The 16942-nt window shown below is 39.1% G+C and overlaps 1 protein-coding gene across 7 annotated transcripts in view; it reads right to left on the bottom strand.

Moving 5' to 3' along the window:
- The window catches only part of LOC133487803 (zinc finger MYM-type protein 4-like), a 67151-nt gene that overhangs the window by 12340 nt on the left and 37869 nt on the right, over nucleotides 1-16942 (bottom strand). For all 7 annotated transcript variants that reach the window (XR_009791453.1, XM_061794948.1, XM_061794944.1 and 4 more), the window contains 5 exons: nucleotides 7223-7285; nucleotides 4953-5098; nucleotides 3912-4845; nucleotides 2879-3127; nucleotides 20-96 (listed from right to left, as the gene is read on the bottom strand). Coding sequence is in view for 6 of the 7 variants with exons in the window: in XM_061794948.1 (XP_061650932.1) it covers nucleotides 20-96; nucleotides 2879-3127; nucleotides 3912-4845; nucleotides 4953-5098; nucleotides 7223-7285 (1469 nt within the window). In the remaining variant the exon portion in view is untranslated. The remainder of the gene's footprint in view (nucleotides 1-19; nucleotides 97-2878; nucleotides 3128-3911; nucleotides 4846-4952; nucleotides 5099-7222; nucleotides 7286-16942) is intronic.

Here is a 16942-nt window from a genome sequence, read left to right as displayed (position 1 = left end):
GTCAGTGTTGCCCTCTTACCCGCTTCCGACCAGAGAAACCTTCTCGAGGTCTCTTCACTCCTCGCTGAGGGGTTGATGGCTTCAGATCAAACAATTCTTTAAAAAAAAAAAAAGAACAAAACATCCATTACTGGCAACAGGCAATATTAGAACATTCATGTTGGTCAATTAAAATCCCTATTTGTGCATTTGCCTATTCAATAGCAATTGCTGATCAAATCTAGTCCTTAACACAGATATTGATCCTGTCCCTGCTTGACACCTGAAAGCTCTAAAGTCAAAAGCAGGCTGGTCAGAAGTTTCATTTGTTCCGAATTATTTTTTTTTTTTTAAATAATGCATTTCCCATGTATGACAAAGGGGTGATGCTATAGTCTCACAGATTGTACTTAATTGCCATTGTAAACAGTTAATACACGTGTAAAAGAAGTGAAGAACTAAAGAATAAAACAATAAAATACTATCTTTGATAACAAGTGAAAATGAGAATCACCAAGTCACCTTATTCCTTTGAATTTGAGTCAACATCTATGGAGGACAAAAAGTACCAAAATTAAATACACAATTAAGTGAGTAATTAAATGTGTCATGAAGTATTTCAGTATTTATTTAATTTTGACACTCCTGTTCACCTGTGCATTGTGAAATAATTGTATCTGTCCTTCTCTCCCATCAAACTCAATGGGCGGGCGCTGGGCGGGACTCGCGATGATTCCGTTCCAATCAAATTGCTTGTTCCGAGATGAGCTCTTCCTTGAGTTCACTCAGTTAACATGCATGTTTGACGTATATTGCTGTCAATGGCAGACATTTTAGGAAAAGCTATGGATTTAGCGGTGAATACATAGGCACGTCTGTTTCATACACGTTTTGATTGTCTTCTTTGAAACTTCAAACCACTCAACAATTTCACAATGCTCTAGAACAGATGTTGGTAATGTCAAAAGCCAGGCGCCGTGGTCCGTACATTTCTTGTGGTCCAGTATGTGAGACGCGCTGGAGAACTTAGTAGTTTGCAAACATTCTTCGGTCAATATCTTAGTCAGAGAAAGTGGAAATAACTCCCAAGACTTCCATAAATCCCTCCGCTTTGCACGTCATATACTCAGGGGCTGATATTCCTGCATCTACTGTGTATTTTCTGCGAGGTCTAAAAGGTCTGTTATTAACTCGCGCATGAAACATACTGTCCTATTTATTCAACGTTAAATCCATGGCTTGTCCTCATATGTCTGCGATCAACTCACAGAAGAGCTCATGCAGGCACAAGCAATTTGATTGGAGCTGAATCAGCGCTCGTCCCACCCACTGAGTTTGATGGGAGAGAATGACAGGAACAATTTTTTCATGATGCACAGGGAAATTTTATAAATTGTAAAATAATTAAATATTGAAATAATTTATTAAATACATATAGAAATAATTCAATATTTATATTAATACATGTAGAAATAAGTAATTAAATAAATGCATATTGAAATAATTCAACAAATATTTACATTCATATATATTGAAATCATTAAATATTTAAATGAATACATAAATATTCAAATAAATAAATACTTCATGACACATTTAATTATTTATGTTTGTTTTTATTAATTTTGGCACTCTTGTTCGTCCATATACTTCCTTTCCAGTGAAGTCGTGTTCTTTTCTCACACATTGCACCTGTTAACATCACCATGAAAATCAAAAGACTGGTAGTAATCAGATAAATGTAATGGGATCTGATGTGCTTACAAGTGCCTTATAAATGCGATGGCGTAAAACTCCATAATTTTTAAAACCTCCGGTCTTGTTGAACATCTATTATTATAACCTTTTACTAATATGAAAAAAAAAAAAAAAACGGCTACAAGAATATAAAGCAATATGAGCCCTTTTGAAAAAAAAAAATAACTGAGTTAAAAGTTTGCAACTCATTTCCAACTGCCGAGTTGGACAACTAGGCTGTTCAGTCTGATGCTGTTATGTTTTAAGATCAATTTGTGAATACTCCCATGGCTATAGATCTGCTTTATATTTATCTATCTTATCTATTTAAATTACCATGTAAAATTTTAATCTCAGCATAAGTAACCGAGGAGACACATTTAATTTGTGCAAAGGCTTCTTTCAGATCGTTACTGCAAAGTGGACACTCTGGATTAAGTGCCCAAAGCTAAAGCAGACGGGGTAAACTAACATTACCATGCACATGTGTTGTGTTATTTCTAACTATGCTCGAATCTTATGCTATATTTGGTTGACTTTAACACGACAAGCATTTTCCATTAGTCTTGGGCATGACAGGCACTCCTTACTTAAAAAAAAAAAAGTGCTTGCTGGATGCATGTTCAGAGTAAGGACTAGTGGGAGAGAGTAGTGCTTAATTTTGTTTCCCACTATTTGTACAAATGAGCAGATGTAAATGAATGACTGAAGCAGGTTCACATGCACAAGAAAATTACAGTATTGGGGAGAAATTTAGGTTTTTTTAAATCAAATTTTCCTAATGAGATATTAGCATATAGATAAAACATCATATTATGCTGTTTACATGATTGAACTCCAGAAATCCACGTCCCTAGAGTCAGCTCCAGAAATCCGATAATGGTTTCTCGTGTGCATTTAGACAGGCACAATGTTAAGGTTGTTCCTTCTTTTGGAATTGCAAAAAAGCCAAGAAAAAAGAAAACACAAGCACATAATCTTTTGGCACTTTCCTACAATGACATGGTCATGTCCAAGGTTTTGTGTAAATCTAGAAGCATATTTTTCAGGGGCGGTCAACTTTGGATAATGCATATCAAACCGTAACATCCATGGCGACTTTCAATTTTGTAGTATAGCTTACTATGCCCATCAACAACTGTAAAAGTCGTCCATATCTCACCCATTGGGAAGTCATGCTCCAAATCAGTCATTGGAGAGGAGGGAGGTTGTTGCTCAGCAACGACGTTGCCTTGTTGGTCACTTGTTGTCGGTTTAGCCTTTGCCTGGCTTTTACGTGACGAACGACCTGCCTTTGTTTTCCTTTTTGAAGTTATTGGAGGAGGAATTTTGGTTTGTGGTGTGTTTGGACTTTCCTCAACTTTGTGGATTGTTGGAGTCACCACTTCTGACATTTTACTTTTATCCTGGCCTGTAAAACACCATTGGAAAAACATATAATGGTAAGTGCTTCATTGTTGCCGTCATACATTAAAGAGCTTGTGTGAGGGTGAGTCAAAAACAGAACTAATAAATATCGGAAAACAACTCTACAGTGCCTACCAATGTTATCCGTGGTGGAAAAAAAATACCGTAACTTCTAGTGTATAACGGAGATTCCCCCCCCCCCCAAAACAAAATGTTTTATCAAAATTCGATAGAGTGCATTACACATAGGCATGAGGAAAATGAAACAGTTCTTTCACATTGTATAAATATATGCAGCTACGGGTTATGAAAAAGGTGTACTTTCAATCCAATATGTCTAACATTACAACATTAAGCTTTTGTAAATTAAGCGTGGACTGTCCCGACATGGGGAATAAAAGAACAAAAACAATTGTTAGCACATGCACACAGAGTAGAATATTTCTATGAAAAACCTAATAAAATATGGATAATACTTCATGCTTTGAGCATAGAACTAGCAGCAAATTGATGGTGCGACTTTTAGGTAGGTAGAAGGGTATTCCTGATTATTGGGGTAGGTTTTGGGGGTGAGCATTATACTTGAGGACGTATTATACACAAGAAATTAGTGTAATTATTTTAATTACACTAATCAAACAAAAACACTTCTGAAATGATTCCAACTATCTACCATATACATAAGTCATGGGGAGTACAAAGAAATATATGTCATCCATTATGTATTGCACGCTGGTGGACTCAAGTTGGAGAAATAAAAGTGTATACAGAATTAGTCAGGGCATCACCTGTGCTGGCATCATCCAAATCCATCATCGTTTCAGTCTCCACGTCCCGAAGATCTGATAGGACAGGGGCAGCTGTCTCCACATCCAAAGGATCTGATTGAACCGTAGCAGCTGTCTCCACAGCCAAACGATCTGATTGGACATTGGCATCTGTCTCTACATCCAAATGATCTGATTGGACATTGGCATCTGGCTGCACATCCAAACGATCTGATTGGACATTGGCATCTGTCGCCACATCCAAACGATCTGATTGGACATTGGCATTTGGTTCCACATCCAAACAATCTGATTGGACATTGGCATCTGGCTCCACATCCAAATGATCTGCTTGAATATAGGTATCTGTCTCCACATCCAAAGAATCTGATTGGACATTGGCAGCTGTCTCTAGATCCAAAGCATCGGCTTGGACAGTGGCAGCTGGCTCCAGATCCAAAGCATCTGATTGGACAGCAGCACCTATTGCATGTTTGCTCAGTGGTGGTACAAAAATGGGTACAGGAACCTTGGCTGTAACATGGTATTCTTTGAAGTCATCCAAATCATTTCGTTTTTCCAAATCCAAAGTCTCTGATTGGACAGCTGCATCTTTTACATCTTTACTCTGTGGTGGTGTAATGAGCAACGGAACCTGTGCAGTGTCCACGGGATCTGACTGGACAGCAATATCTCTCACATCTTTGATTTGGGAGACCACCTCAGCATTATTCTTCTCTTCAGTCTCTAGTTCCAAAGGCTCTGACTGGATGGCTGCATCTTTCAGATTTTTTCTCTGTGGATCAACGGGCAATGGAACCAGGGGTGTGACCTCCTGTTCGATTGAGACCTCAACATTACCCTGCTTTTTAGTCTCTTCGTTCCAAGGATCCGACTGGATGGCTGCATCTGTCACTTCTTTACTCTGTGGTGGTATAACAATGGGCACTGGAAGCTTAAAAAAAAAATAAAAATACTTTTGTGAAGATACTGAAATATGCATGTAATGCTTTTAATCATACAAATGTTATAGAATTTGACATGTAACATAATGGAACGTACAGTTATAGGCATAGCAATTGGAACAGGCGTGTGCTGAGAGTACATGTTCATAGGCACTGGGATAAAGACCGGGACAGGAACTGGAACCATTAGCACCTTCACTTTGTCTTCCTCTAAGGAGCAGTTTGCCAAGGGTGGGGATGGAGCTGGATGAGAGTGAGAGCAACATAAGAAAATACTAAATCACAAATTAAAAAGGAATGGAGATTAATACACAGTACACCGAATGATTTTTAAGTGCATTACAAAGGAAATGTGTAAATCAATTTAAAGCCATTTGCGGCAAGTAAGAAAGTACAAATACTGTACTTAAGTAGATTTTTTCAAGTACCTTTATCTGTACATTACTTGAGTATTTTCGGACAACTTTTACTGCCTACATTTGAAAACATACAGTATATGTTCTCTAAGTTTAAACTTTGTCAAAATTGGCATGTTACTTTTTTCAACCTACGTGGATAACGACAAGATGTAAAAAGAGATTTTGATTGACAGATTTAGATGAGTGGTTGCACATACACAAACACCCACGCACGCACTGATTGCTTACCATTTGTTACGTTTTGCAACATTACGACTTTGTGAGCGAACCTTTTTGGTAGACATAAAAACAAAGAAAAGACTTTTGCCATTTGCCAGGGAAAAGCCACGCATTTTTGAACTTGTCTCGGTCAAGCAACAGCAAAAGGCACATTGACTGGCAGTAAATATTCATCATTTTACACTTAAGACTATGTGAGTCCTGGTATGCACATGTCATGGAAACATTGAGTCCTTGCCCAGGAACATTGAGTCCCTGCAGTTTATCATCACGGAACACAGATAAAGTAATCCTCCGCTATATCACGGTTCTTGCTTCGCTGTCTTGCTATATTGCAGATTTTTATTTAAATTTTTTATCAAGCGCTCACAATGTTAGCAAAACCATGGAAACATGCTTTGAAACCATGAAAGCCTGAGTTAATAAAAGAGGAAAACTATTTTGTGTGCAGAGTATTTTTTTTTTGTTAATTACAAAAATGGTCATTGTATATAATTGACAGTAACAAATTTTACTTTATACTTTTGTAATTCGGTACATTTAAGAGACTGCCCTTTTTCACTTTTACTTGAGTAAAGGTGAATAAGTACTTACACTCACACCAGTCCTTTTTTTCCATAAGTACGTGTACGTAAATACAAAGTGTGAATACTTTTGCCTCCTAGCTGTCACACACAAATGCAACTGGGATCAGACTTACCCTAACTGTTGTTTTCTCGTCTAGTACGGAAAATTATCTAATTGCAACGATTAGCTTCTTCCTTAATCAAGCAATCTCACACACACCTACCTGCACATAGGACATAATAGGGTAGTGAAATGGCATGACATTGAATAGTCATTATTATTATTATAATTATTATATACAATAATTATCCATATTTATGTTTAGAAAGGTAGGCGGCACGATGGACGAACAGTTGGCACATCTGCCTCATAGTTCAAATCTGGCCTCGCCTGTGTGGAGTTTGCATGTTCTCCCCGTGCCTGTGTGAGTTTTCTCCTGGTACTCCGGTTTCCTCCCACATTCTAATACCATGCATGGTAGGTTAATTGAAGACTTTACATTGTCTCTAGGTGTGGATATGAGTGCGAATGGTTGTTTGCCTATGTGTGCTCTGCGATTGGCTGGCGACCAGTTCAGGGTGCACCCCGCCTCTTGCTAGTCAGGCACCAGCACGCTAGCAACAGTGAGGATGGGCGGTACCGTAAATGGATGGATGATAGAGGTATAGATTTTTTTCACTTTTGTTTGTTATAGTTATTTTTTCCTTTTCTTTTTATTAAAATCCAAGATACTGTTGCTAACGATATAATAATTTGTTTTATTGTATATAGGAACAAGGATGTACAGTAGGTATTCATATTTGAATTATTATGATTATATTATTATGGTACTATATTGGGGTTCTATGAAGTTACATAAAATTATAAGGAAGTAGAGATAAGGGTGGGAGAAAATAAACACCGGTGTGTATATTTTAACTTTATTTTTTGTTTAAATCTTGTAAGTTTTTCTGTCACTTTCTCACATTCAAAATAAATAATTCATCAAAAATTCCCACCCCTTTATGTTTGTTCCCCAATGGTTGTGACTTGTAATCACTGTCTTTAATCACCAGTTTTTCTCTACTGTTATTCATGTGATTTCATTATATGCACGTAACTTCATTAACTAGTCATGTAGTTGTATACAGGGAGCTGAGTAATATCTGTGTAAGCCACTCACCCGTTTCCTGGTCTGTCTTCATCTTTTTAACAGCTTTTTCACAGTCAATTGATGTGATATCATCTGCTTGGAGAGAGGGAGCTGTGATTAGCTTAAAACTATAGCGTCTCGTTAGTCTCATCACACCGAGGCAACTTTTGCTGCTCAGTTACCACTTGAAAGAAAAGTTCAAATGACCCAAAGTTAAAGACCCGTACATCAACACAAGATCTTGTTTTTGTGTAATTTATTTGCATATTTTAGCTTTTCACAAAAATAAGCAGCACTTCTGCTTGACAGGGCTGCCTCACAATGAGGTACAGCAAGTCAAAAACAAAACCATTATGCAGTACACGACACATTCATAATACAATCATGGCAATCGCAAAGTTGAAAAGATCGAAATTGAAAGTTATGATTCAAAATTGTGGCGGCACGGTGGACGACTGGTTAGAGCGTCTGCCTCACAGTTCTGAGGACTGGGGTTCAATCCCCGGCCCCGCCTGTGTGGAGTTTGCATGTTCTCCCTGTGCCTGCGTGGGTTTTCTCCGGGCACTCCGGTTTCCTCCCACATCCCAAAAACATGTACGGTAGGTTAATTGACAACTCTAAATTGCCCGTAGGTGTGAATGTGAATGGTTGTTTGTTTGTATGTGCCCTGCGATTGGCTGGCAACCAGTTCAGGTTGTACCCCGCCTCCTGCCCGATGATAGCTGGGATAGGCTCCAGCACACCCGCGACCCTAGTGAGGAGGGGGGAGAACAAAAACAAAACAGAGAAACAACTATCTGGTGCAGAATTATTGGTATTATATTTTCAATAAGGTGGCACTGTCATCATGTTCATTCAACAAAACCACACAAAAACAAACCACAATGGACAAAGGTACATTAGGGCACCATGTCATCATGCCAAAAGCAGAGCATCTGCAGAAGGAAGCCCCCTCATTAACTAATTAAGAAATATACTAGGAGGGGGTGGTATTGGCTCAATGTTACATAATATTTTAAGAAATGTTCCTATTGTTACAATTTTTGATATACTGTATACGATGGAGGCGGCACGGTGGCCGACTGGTTAGAGTGTCAGCCTCACAGTTCTGAGGACCTGGGTTCAATCCCCAGCTCCGCCTGTGTGGAGTTTGCATGTTCTCCCCGTGCCTGCGTGGGTTTTCTCCGGGCACTCCGGTTTCCACCCACATCCCAAAAACATGCATAAATTGGAGACTCTAAATTGCCCGTAGGTGTGACTGTGAGTGCGAATGGCTGTTTGTTTCTATGTGCCCTGCGATTGGCTGGCAACCAGTTCAGGGTGTACCCCGCCTCCTGCCCCATGACAGGTGGGATAGGCTCGAGCACGGCCGCGACCCTAGTGAGGAGAAGCGGCTCAGAAAATTGATGGATGGATGTTTATTGGTAACCCGAAGGCGGCACAGTGGACGACTGGTTAGCACATCTGCCTCAGAGTTCTGAGGACCGCGGTTCAATCCCCGGCCTCCCCTGTGTGAACATTGGAGTTCAGCTTCCTATTATCTGTGTGGCTCAGAAAATGGATGGATGGATGGATGTGTAAGATGGACAGCTCGGTGGTGTAGTGATTAGCATATATGCACGAGTTTGTGGGTTCGTTCCCATAATGGCGTTTGCATTTTCTCCCCGTGCTTGCGTGGGCTTTATTCCACATGCGTGCTATTCAAGACTAAATTGCCCATACATGTGAATGTTCTTTGTCTATATGCGTCGAGTGATCGCAACCAATCAAATTCTTCCACACCAAACTCATCCAATAATGCATTTATAGACCATGCTTTGGTCCTCGGCCAGACATGCTGGAACAACACGGTCTTCCAAAAACTATCAACAAACCTGGAGGCACAGACTTGTGCAAAAACAGTGGTAAATTCAGAATAAGATTTGGATGAACCAAAATGCCTGGTGAAGTCCTTACAAAACCTCATGGCTGCAGAGAACATTGGTTTTCAGAACAGACAAAACTAATATTTATTATATTTGGGCGGCTGTGGCTCAGTAGGTAGAGCAGATCGTCCAGTGACCGAAGGGTAGCTGGTTCAAATCCCGGCTCCAACTGTCTGCATGTCGAAGTGTCCTTGGGCAAGACACTGAACCCTAATGTGCCCCCACTTGGCATGGCAGCACCTTGCATAGCAGCAGTCGCCCATTGGTGTGTAAATGTGAGGCTTTGTAGAGCGCTTTGGGCATGGTGATGGTGTAGCTAAAGCGCTATATAAGTGCAGTCCATTTACCATTTATTTACTTAGCATTCATTGCATTTCTATTTATTTATTACATTTTCTCATCATACTGCTCTTATATGTTTGAGTCAGTTATCTTTTGAAATCATTTCAGCCTATATAGTTTTAGACATACGGTTTGTAATGTTTAAATTATTTTAGTCAACATTGATTTTATTGTTTAATATTATTCGTATCAGTTGACTATCTTCAGCGTTTCCTCAGAGGGACCTCTCTGCCCTGGGAGCTATGATGGGCTGTGGCCTTGCCTCATGGGGTCCTCAGTAGCCGTGCGCGGCATTCGCTGCACCACTGCACTGGAGGCTGCGGGCTGGTGGCCACGGCCTACGATCTGGTCCTGGTGCAGACGGCTCCTTCAGTTGGTGCTTCCTCACCTAGATGCTCTGTACCCAGTCTCAGGTCCATAGGTCATTACATTATTATTTTTAACCTGTGTGTGTGTTATATCTGTCTACATGTGTTGCTGCAGAATTTGTGTTCATATATCTGTTGCTTGAAGTGTAACAGCACCACCACATAGATGCTACGGTAATTGTTAGGCCGTGTACCTACAACGTTTCCCATTGTATGGTAGTGGAGGCTACGTGGTTGTTTCAAATGCACATAATTCTCTTTGTTTTATGTTCAGTTTGACAACTGAAAATGACAGTTTAAAGTCTCATTTTAGAATTTCTGAATATTTATTAATTACATCTGCCAAATTCCTGCTTGTTGTGTGTCTCAGGTTTGTGCTTGCAATAAAAAAAATATATCTATCATATATATCACATCTAAAAAAAAAGTCGTAGTCAGGTCACTCCCAACTCAAGGCACCCCTGGTGGAGGACTCTAGTTCCCAATTTTAGGACTTGGGACTTGTTTCATGAAAACTTGACTTCACTTGGACTCCCTTATGAAACATTCGTATTAGAAGTATTACAGAGGAAGATTTCAGATTGTTACATTTAGGATTCAAGGATTATGTTTTTTTTATGAAAACTGGGGAAAAAAACAGCAACATGCAAGATTTGTAGCAGATACATACAACAAATACGTTTAACGTCTTCTGTCAGCAAAATTAACAACAGGTGTTTGATGCATGAATCGACCAAAACATTTCAAAGAATGCCACTTCTATGGCTTTCTGTTACTCTTTCGATCTCTCTGTATCTCTGTTGCAAACTGCTGACGACCCTCTGTGACACAAAGATCAATGGCTACTTCCCTCTGAAAACTGTCTGTTTGAAGCTTCACAATGGTGTTCGTATATCTGTTGCTTCTACTGTTGACTAATTGTGAAGTGTGGTCTTGGTCTTATGTCAAAATGTGAACAGGACTGTTTAAATACCAATTTCAACTGAACCATGAAACTTATTGGTTGATTCATTGATCAAACACCACCAATTTTGCTGTTCAGCTTCTTGTTAGAGAACAGAAAGTTCTGCAAAAAGTACTAAAACATTTAACAGTGGGACATGTGCATTCAAACGTTTGGAGAAAGTCAAATTAAGTTTACCTCTAAGTCACATATAATGTGTGTGAAGACAGTGCCTTGAAAAAGTATTGCCCTCCTTGTCAAATTCTATTTTTGCATACTTTACTCACTTCAATGTTTAAGATCCTCAAACAAATGTAAATATCAGACAAAGATAACCCAAGTAAACAAAAGGCAGTTTAACTTGCTGGTGTGGTTTGGATCGTTGTCCTGCTGCAGAACCCAAGTGACCTTCAGCTTGAGGTCATGATGTGGTGGCCTAACATTCTCCAAGGGTTTTTTGTGAAGAGCAGAATTCATGGTTCCATCAAATCAGTCATCCAGGTCCTGAAGGAGTAAATCAGCCACAGACCATCACACTACCACCGTCATGTTTGACTATTGGGATGATGTTCTTTTTCTGAAATACTGTGTTGCATTCCAACCAGATGTAACGAGACACACACCTTTCAGAAAGTTCAACGTCAGTCTCGTCAGTCATAGCAACAATCAAAATATGGTGGTGGTAGTGTGATGGTCTGGGGCAGTTTGCTTATTCAGGATCTGGACGACTTGTGACTGATGAAACAATGAATTCTGCTCTTGACCAGAAAATTCTGAATGAGAATGATCTCCATAAATTGTGTCCTTTAGTTGAAGCGTACTTGGATTCTGCAGCAGGACTACGATCCAAACCACACCAGCAACAACAAAAAAATGTTTTTTGAGTGGCCTCGTCAAAGTCACGACTTGAATCCAATTGAAATGCTCTGGCCTGACCTTGAAAAGGCTGTTCATGCTCGAATACCCGATATTGTAAAACAATTCTGCAAGGAAGTGTGGACAAAAATATCTCCACAGAGATGTGAAAGACTCATTACCAGTGATCGAAAATGCTTGATTTCAGTTGTTGCTGCTGAGGGTTGTCCAACCACTTATTAGGTTTAGGGGGCCATTACTTTTTCCACATAGGTCTTGGTAGCTTTGAATAAATCTTTTATCTTCATAAATAAAATCTTTTAAAAACTGCATTTTATGTTAACATATGGGTTATTTTGACTGATATTTACAGTTGTTTTTTTATCTTAAAGATTACAGTGTGGGGAAACTGCAAAAAGTAAATTTAGAAGGGGCCAATAGTTTTTTACTGCACTGTGTATATACCGTATATATATATATATATATATATATATATACACACACACACACACACTTGTAATTTGAGACACACTGAAACAGAAACCTTTTTTAACACCAGAAAATCTCTTTAAACATTGGAGTTCAGCTTCCTATTATCTCACTGAATGAGAGCCCTCACCTTGTGCATTCAGCTTTGAAAAGGTTTTGTAGATCAACCTGGTGTTGTACAGTTCAAAACAGGGCATAGGACAGACGTTGGGCTGTCCTGAACAAGCTTTACAGTAATACTGCGTGCGGCTCTTCATTATCTCATTCGTTATCTCAGAGTGCTCTTTGCTCAACAATTACGGAGTTTCTTCTATTTCAATTATCTCTTGCTCCCGTTGTCTTCTCCGGAGCCACCTCCATTTTTTGCTTCTTCATGCCCCCCCATTTGATCCTTTACTTTCTTCCTCTTGTTTTGTGAGCAGCTCTTACAGTCAGAGTCAATTTCCCTCTTGCCCAGAAAATGGCATCCAGTGAGGCATTCTGCAACACCACTACACTTCTGAGTCTGTGCATGGCTTGACGGTCCTGGGGATGTGGACACTTCAGCAGATGGTTGTTCAGTTTGCGAAGAGTTATCTAACACAGCTGTAGCAATTGTTGAAACAGGTAGTTGAAAACATTTAATTACTATTAACGGAAGAAACTGCTGAAGCAAGGAACTGAGGAGCTAAAAGATCTGTCTTGCAATGGTCATGAATTAACTATGTCAATTATTCTGGACTATGATTAGCAAAAACAAAAGTAGACATTACATTTTAAATGTTTACTGGATGCTATAGAACAGTGATTTTCCATTGGTGAACAGGCTCATGAACTGCTAGTATAATATTACAAATGGGCCTCGCTTACGACGGTACTGACGTAAAATGTTGCATGGAAATACAACACCAATTCCAATGAGTTGGGACGTTGTGTTAAATAAAAACAGAATACAATGATTTGCAAATCATGTTCAATCTATATTTAATTTAATACACTACAAAGACAAGCTATTTAATGTCCAAACTGATAAACTTGATTGTTTTTAGCAAATAATCATCAATTTTATGGCTGCAACACGTTCAAAAAAGCTGGGACAGGTGGCAAAAAAGACTGAGAAAGTTGAGGAATGCTCATCAAACACCTGTTTGGAACATCCCACAGGTGAACAGGGTAATTGGGAACAGGTGGGTGCCATGATGGGGTATAAAAGGAGCTTCCCTGAATTGCTCAGTCATTCACAAGAAAAGATAGGGCAGGTTCACCTCTTTGTGAACAAGTGCGTGAGAAAATAGTCGAACAGTTTAAGGACAATGTTCCTCTACGTACAATTGCAAGGAATTTAGGGATTTCATCCTCTGGAGAAATCAGTGCATCTAAGCGGCAAGGCCGAAAACCAACATTGAAAGCCCGTGATCTTTGATTCCTCAGGCGGCACTGCATCAAAAACCGACATCAATGTGTAAAGGATATCACCACATGGGCTCAGGAACACTTCAGAAAACCAATGTCAGTAAATACAGTTCGGCGCTACATCTGTAAGTGCAACTTGAAACTCTACTATGCAAAGTAAAAGCCATTTATCATCAACACCCAGAAACGCCGCCGGCTTCTCTGGGCCCACGCTCATCTAAGTCCACATTTAAAATTGTTTTGGGAAATTGTGGACGTCGTGTCCTCTGGGACAAAAGATGAAAAGAACTGTCCGGACGGTTATGGACGCAAAGTTCAAAAGCCAGCATCTGTGATGGTAGTTTAGTTTATCAGTTTATTTTTGAAAGGGGACAATGCAATTTCATAAAACACATGAAGTACACATGGTTAAAAAAGCCAGAATTAGCCAGAAGGCTAGTTTTCATCTGTAGTCCCCTGGCCATGATGTAAAAAAGCAGTAAAATACATCTACAAGACAATATAATACAGGATACATAATCAAACTCTACTATTAAGAGAGAATAAAACCATAATTGGGGCTGTGTTAGTGCCAATGGCATGGGTAACTTGCACATCTGTGAAGGCACCATTAATGCTGAAAGGTACATACAGGTTTTGGAGAAACATATGCTGCCATCCAAGCAACGTCTTTTTCATGAACGCCCCTGCTTATTTCAGCAAGACAATGCCAAACCACATTCTGCACGTGTTACAACAGCGTGGCTTCGTAGTAAAAGTGTGCAGAGTGTACCAGACTGGCCTGCCTGCAGTCCAGACCTGTCTCCCATTAAAAATGTGTGGCGCATTTTGAAGTGTAAAATGCGACAACGGAGACACCGGAATGTTGAACAGCTGAAGCTGTACATCAAGCAAGAATGGGAAAGAATTCCACCGACAAAGCTTCAACAATTAGTGTCCTCAGTTTCCAAACGTTTATTGAATCTTGTTAAAAGAAAAGGTGATGTAACAGTGGTAAACATGACCCCTTCCCAGCTTTTTTGGAACGTGTTGCAGCCATAAAATTCTAAGTTAATGATTATTTGCTAAAAACAATAACTTTTATCAGTTTGAAAATTAAATATATTGTTTTTGTAGTGTATTCAATTAAATATAGGTTGAACATGAATTGCAAATCATTGTATTCTGTTCATGTTTAACATCTCAACTTCATTGGAATTGGGGTTGTATAACTGTACCATCAGAGTTTGAAATTGAATTACTACCGTGCTTTTTTTTCTTCCATAAAACATTTCAGTGCTCAACTTCAGTTAAAAAAAAAAAAAATCTAAATCTTCCAATTCAGCTTAATATTCAAAATTCAGTGTCAACTTTGCAGCGTATTTATCTTAAAATACAACATTCAGTGTCAAACATTCAGCATTATTCATTTTCACAAATTTGGCATCAAAATACCACTTCCACCTCACCAGGGAGAATCCAGGCAAATACAATCAGTCATCCAACAGCAAGTCATGAACCATGTTATAGTCTGTTGGCACCCTCTATTGGTTGAAACGTCATACAGCTGCTAAGCAGTTGGTTAGAGGTACCTTCCATTTTTTTCTACTGTTGTATGCATAACAGAGGTGAAAATGAGTCTGTGGCCTGGTTTAAGTTAGAAATTTATGCAGTTTGTTGATTGAATGAAATAGCCTTTGAACGCCAAACTGCTTGCAAACGACAGGATTTGAAATCACTGTCGTAGTGACGTAGGTTTGACAATAATCCTGCCCTGTGTAGTGGTTTTTACACGCATCGCGGGGAACTGGATGAGTGACAAAGCGGCTGCTTCATGTGCAAAGCCTTGCATCATATGTCAAACTCGGATGAGTTGAGAAACAAATGGCTTCAATTTTTGGGGGGGAGAAATTCTTAAGCATTTCAGAACCAGAATCGTGCAGTGTTCAATTTTGTGGCGGATGGCTTCATAAAATAAGCTTTCATATTGCTGCAAGTGCATTTCTGGGTTGGAGTGAGTGAGCCAGCTGGGGAGTAGTTGCCAAGCCATGCAAATACAGTATATAAAAGCACAGACGTGGTGGTTTCCAACCATACTTAACCATATTTATAATGTTGAATGTAACTGTGGATTAAATAGTGAAGCTTGTGGTTATTGTCGCCAAAATGGGTGCGAGACATGAATACCGCGAGCCGGTTATGTTGAAGTGATTGAATGGGACACGCTTCTCAAAATATCCTGCACTCTTTTACTTCACCCATGTGAAACGTCCCCTGCTCTGTGGGGTTGTGAGTAGTGGGCAAACAAGCCAACACCTGGTGAATTCTGCTTCATGATGATAGCAAGACATCAAATGATACAAACGAGAGGTTGCTATAAACGATCAATGGACTAGTTTACACAGCGCTGTAAAGTGGAGTTGTACTTACTGTTTTTCATTTGATTATTTTACATTTATGGCCTAGAAGTGTTTTTCATACAAGTATTTACTGTAATCATGACTTTAGATTTAGACACTGTGTTAGTGTTAAGATGAAATTTACATAAAAATTTGGGTTACATTGCTGCTGTACGTACAGAACTCCATTGTAAATCTAGGACCCACTGTACAGTGATATACAGTGAAATATTTAACTCATATTTTCAAAACAAATTATTTGTAACAAGCTTGCATCAGAAATGTTATTACATCATGTAAAGGAAGGACACGAAGTGTAACTGCCTTGCGTGCCAGCAGCACGTCTAATGCAGCTAAGCCTGCATTCTTTTGATTGCAAAAGAATGCAGGCTTTTGTAATCAAAAGCCTGCATTAGATTTTTCCCCTACTTTTTATTTAAAAAATGTTTTTTAAAAAGCAACAACCTTTTGCTATGTGCACACATGGTCACATGGGGTACGCTGACTGGCTAAGTGTCGTGGCTTCATATAGCCGGCCCAAAACTGAATTAAAAGCACAACGACTCATTACTTGATACGAAGACCTGACCACGATGATATCTAGGCACTTTTAATTTCATGATATTGTGACAGCCTTAGTAAGCAGTGCATGTCACCAGGGATGCTATTTTAACTACGGAAATAACAAAAAATATATATATATTGTGTACATACAGACCCTTTCCAAAAAAATGTAATACCATGGAAAAGTTTATTTCCATAATTCCATTCAAAAAGTTAAACTTTCATAGATTATAGATTCAGGGCGCACAATTGAAACATTTTCATTTTTACCTAATTTGGGCTTCCAGCTCATAAAACCCACAAAATCAAGAATTAGAATAAAATTTGAATAATGTGAAGAAATCAGCACAAATTTTGCAGGCCATGAATGTTTTAAACTGACTGTCACACAATAATCATCTACTAAACTCAAAGCACCTGCATAGGTTTCCCCTGGTGTCATTAAATTGCCTAAGTTTGGTTCAATTGTCTCAGTTGGCTTCAATATGGGGAAG

This window comes from Phyllopteryx taeniolatus, chromosome 13 (genome assembly GCF_024500385.1).
Source record: "Phyllopteryx taeniolatus isolate TA_2022b chromosome 13, UOR_Ptae_1.2, whole genome shotgun sequence".
NCBI lineage: Eukaryota > Metazoa > Chordata > Actinopteri > Syngnathiformes > Syngnathidae > Phyllopteryx > Phyllopteryx taeniolatus.
The sequence above is the reverse complement of the archived record's forward strand: the minus strand, read 5'-3'. Positions and strand labels throughout refer to the sequence as shown.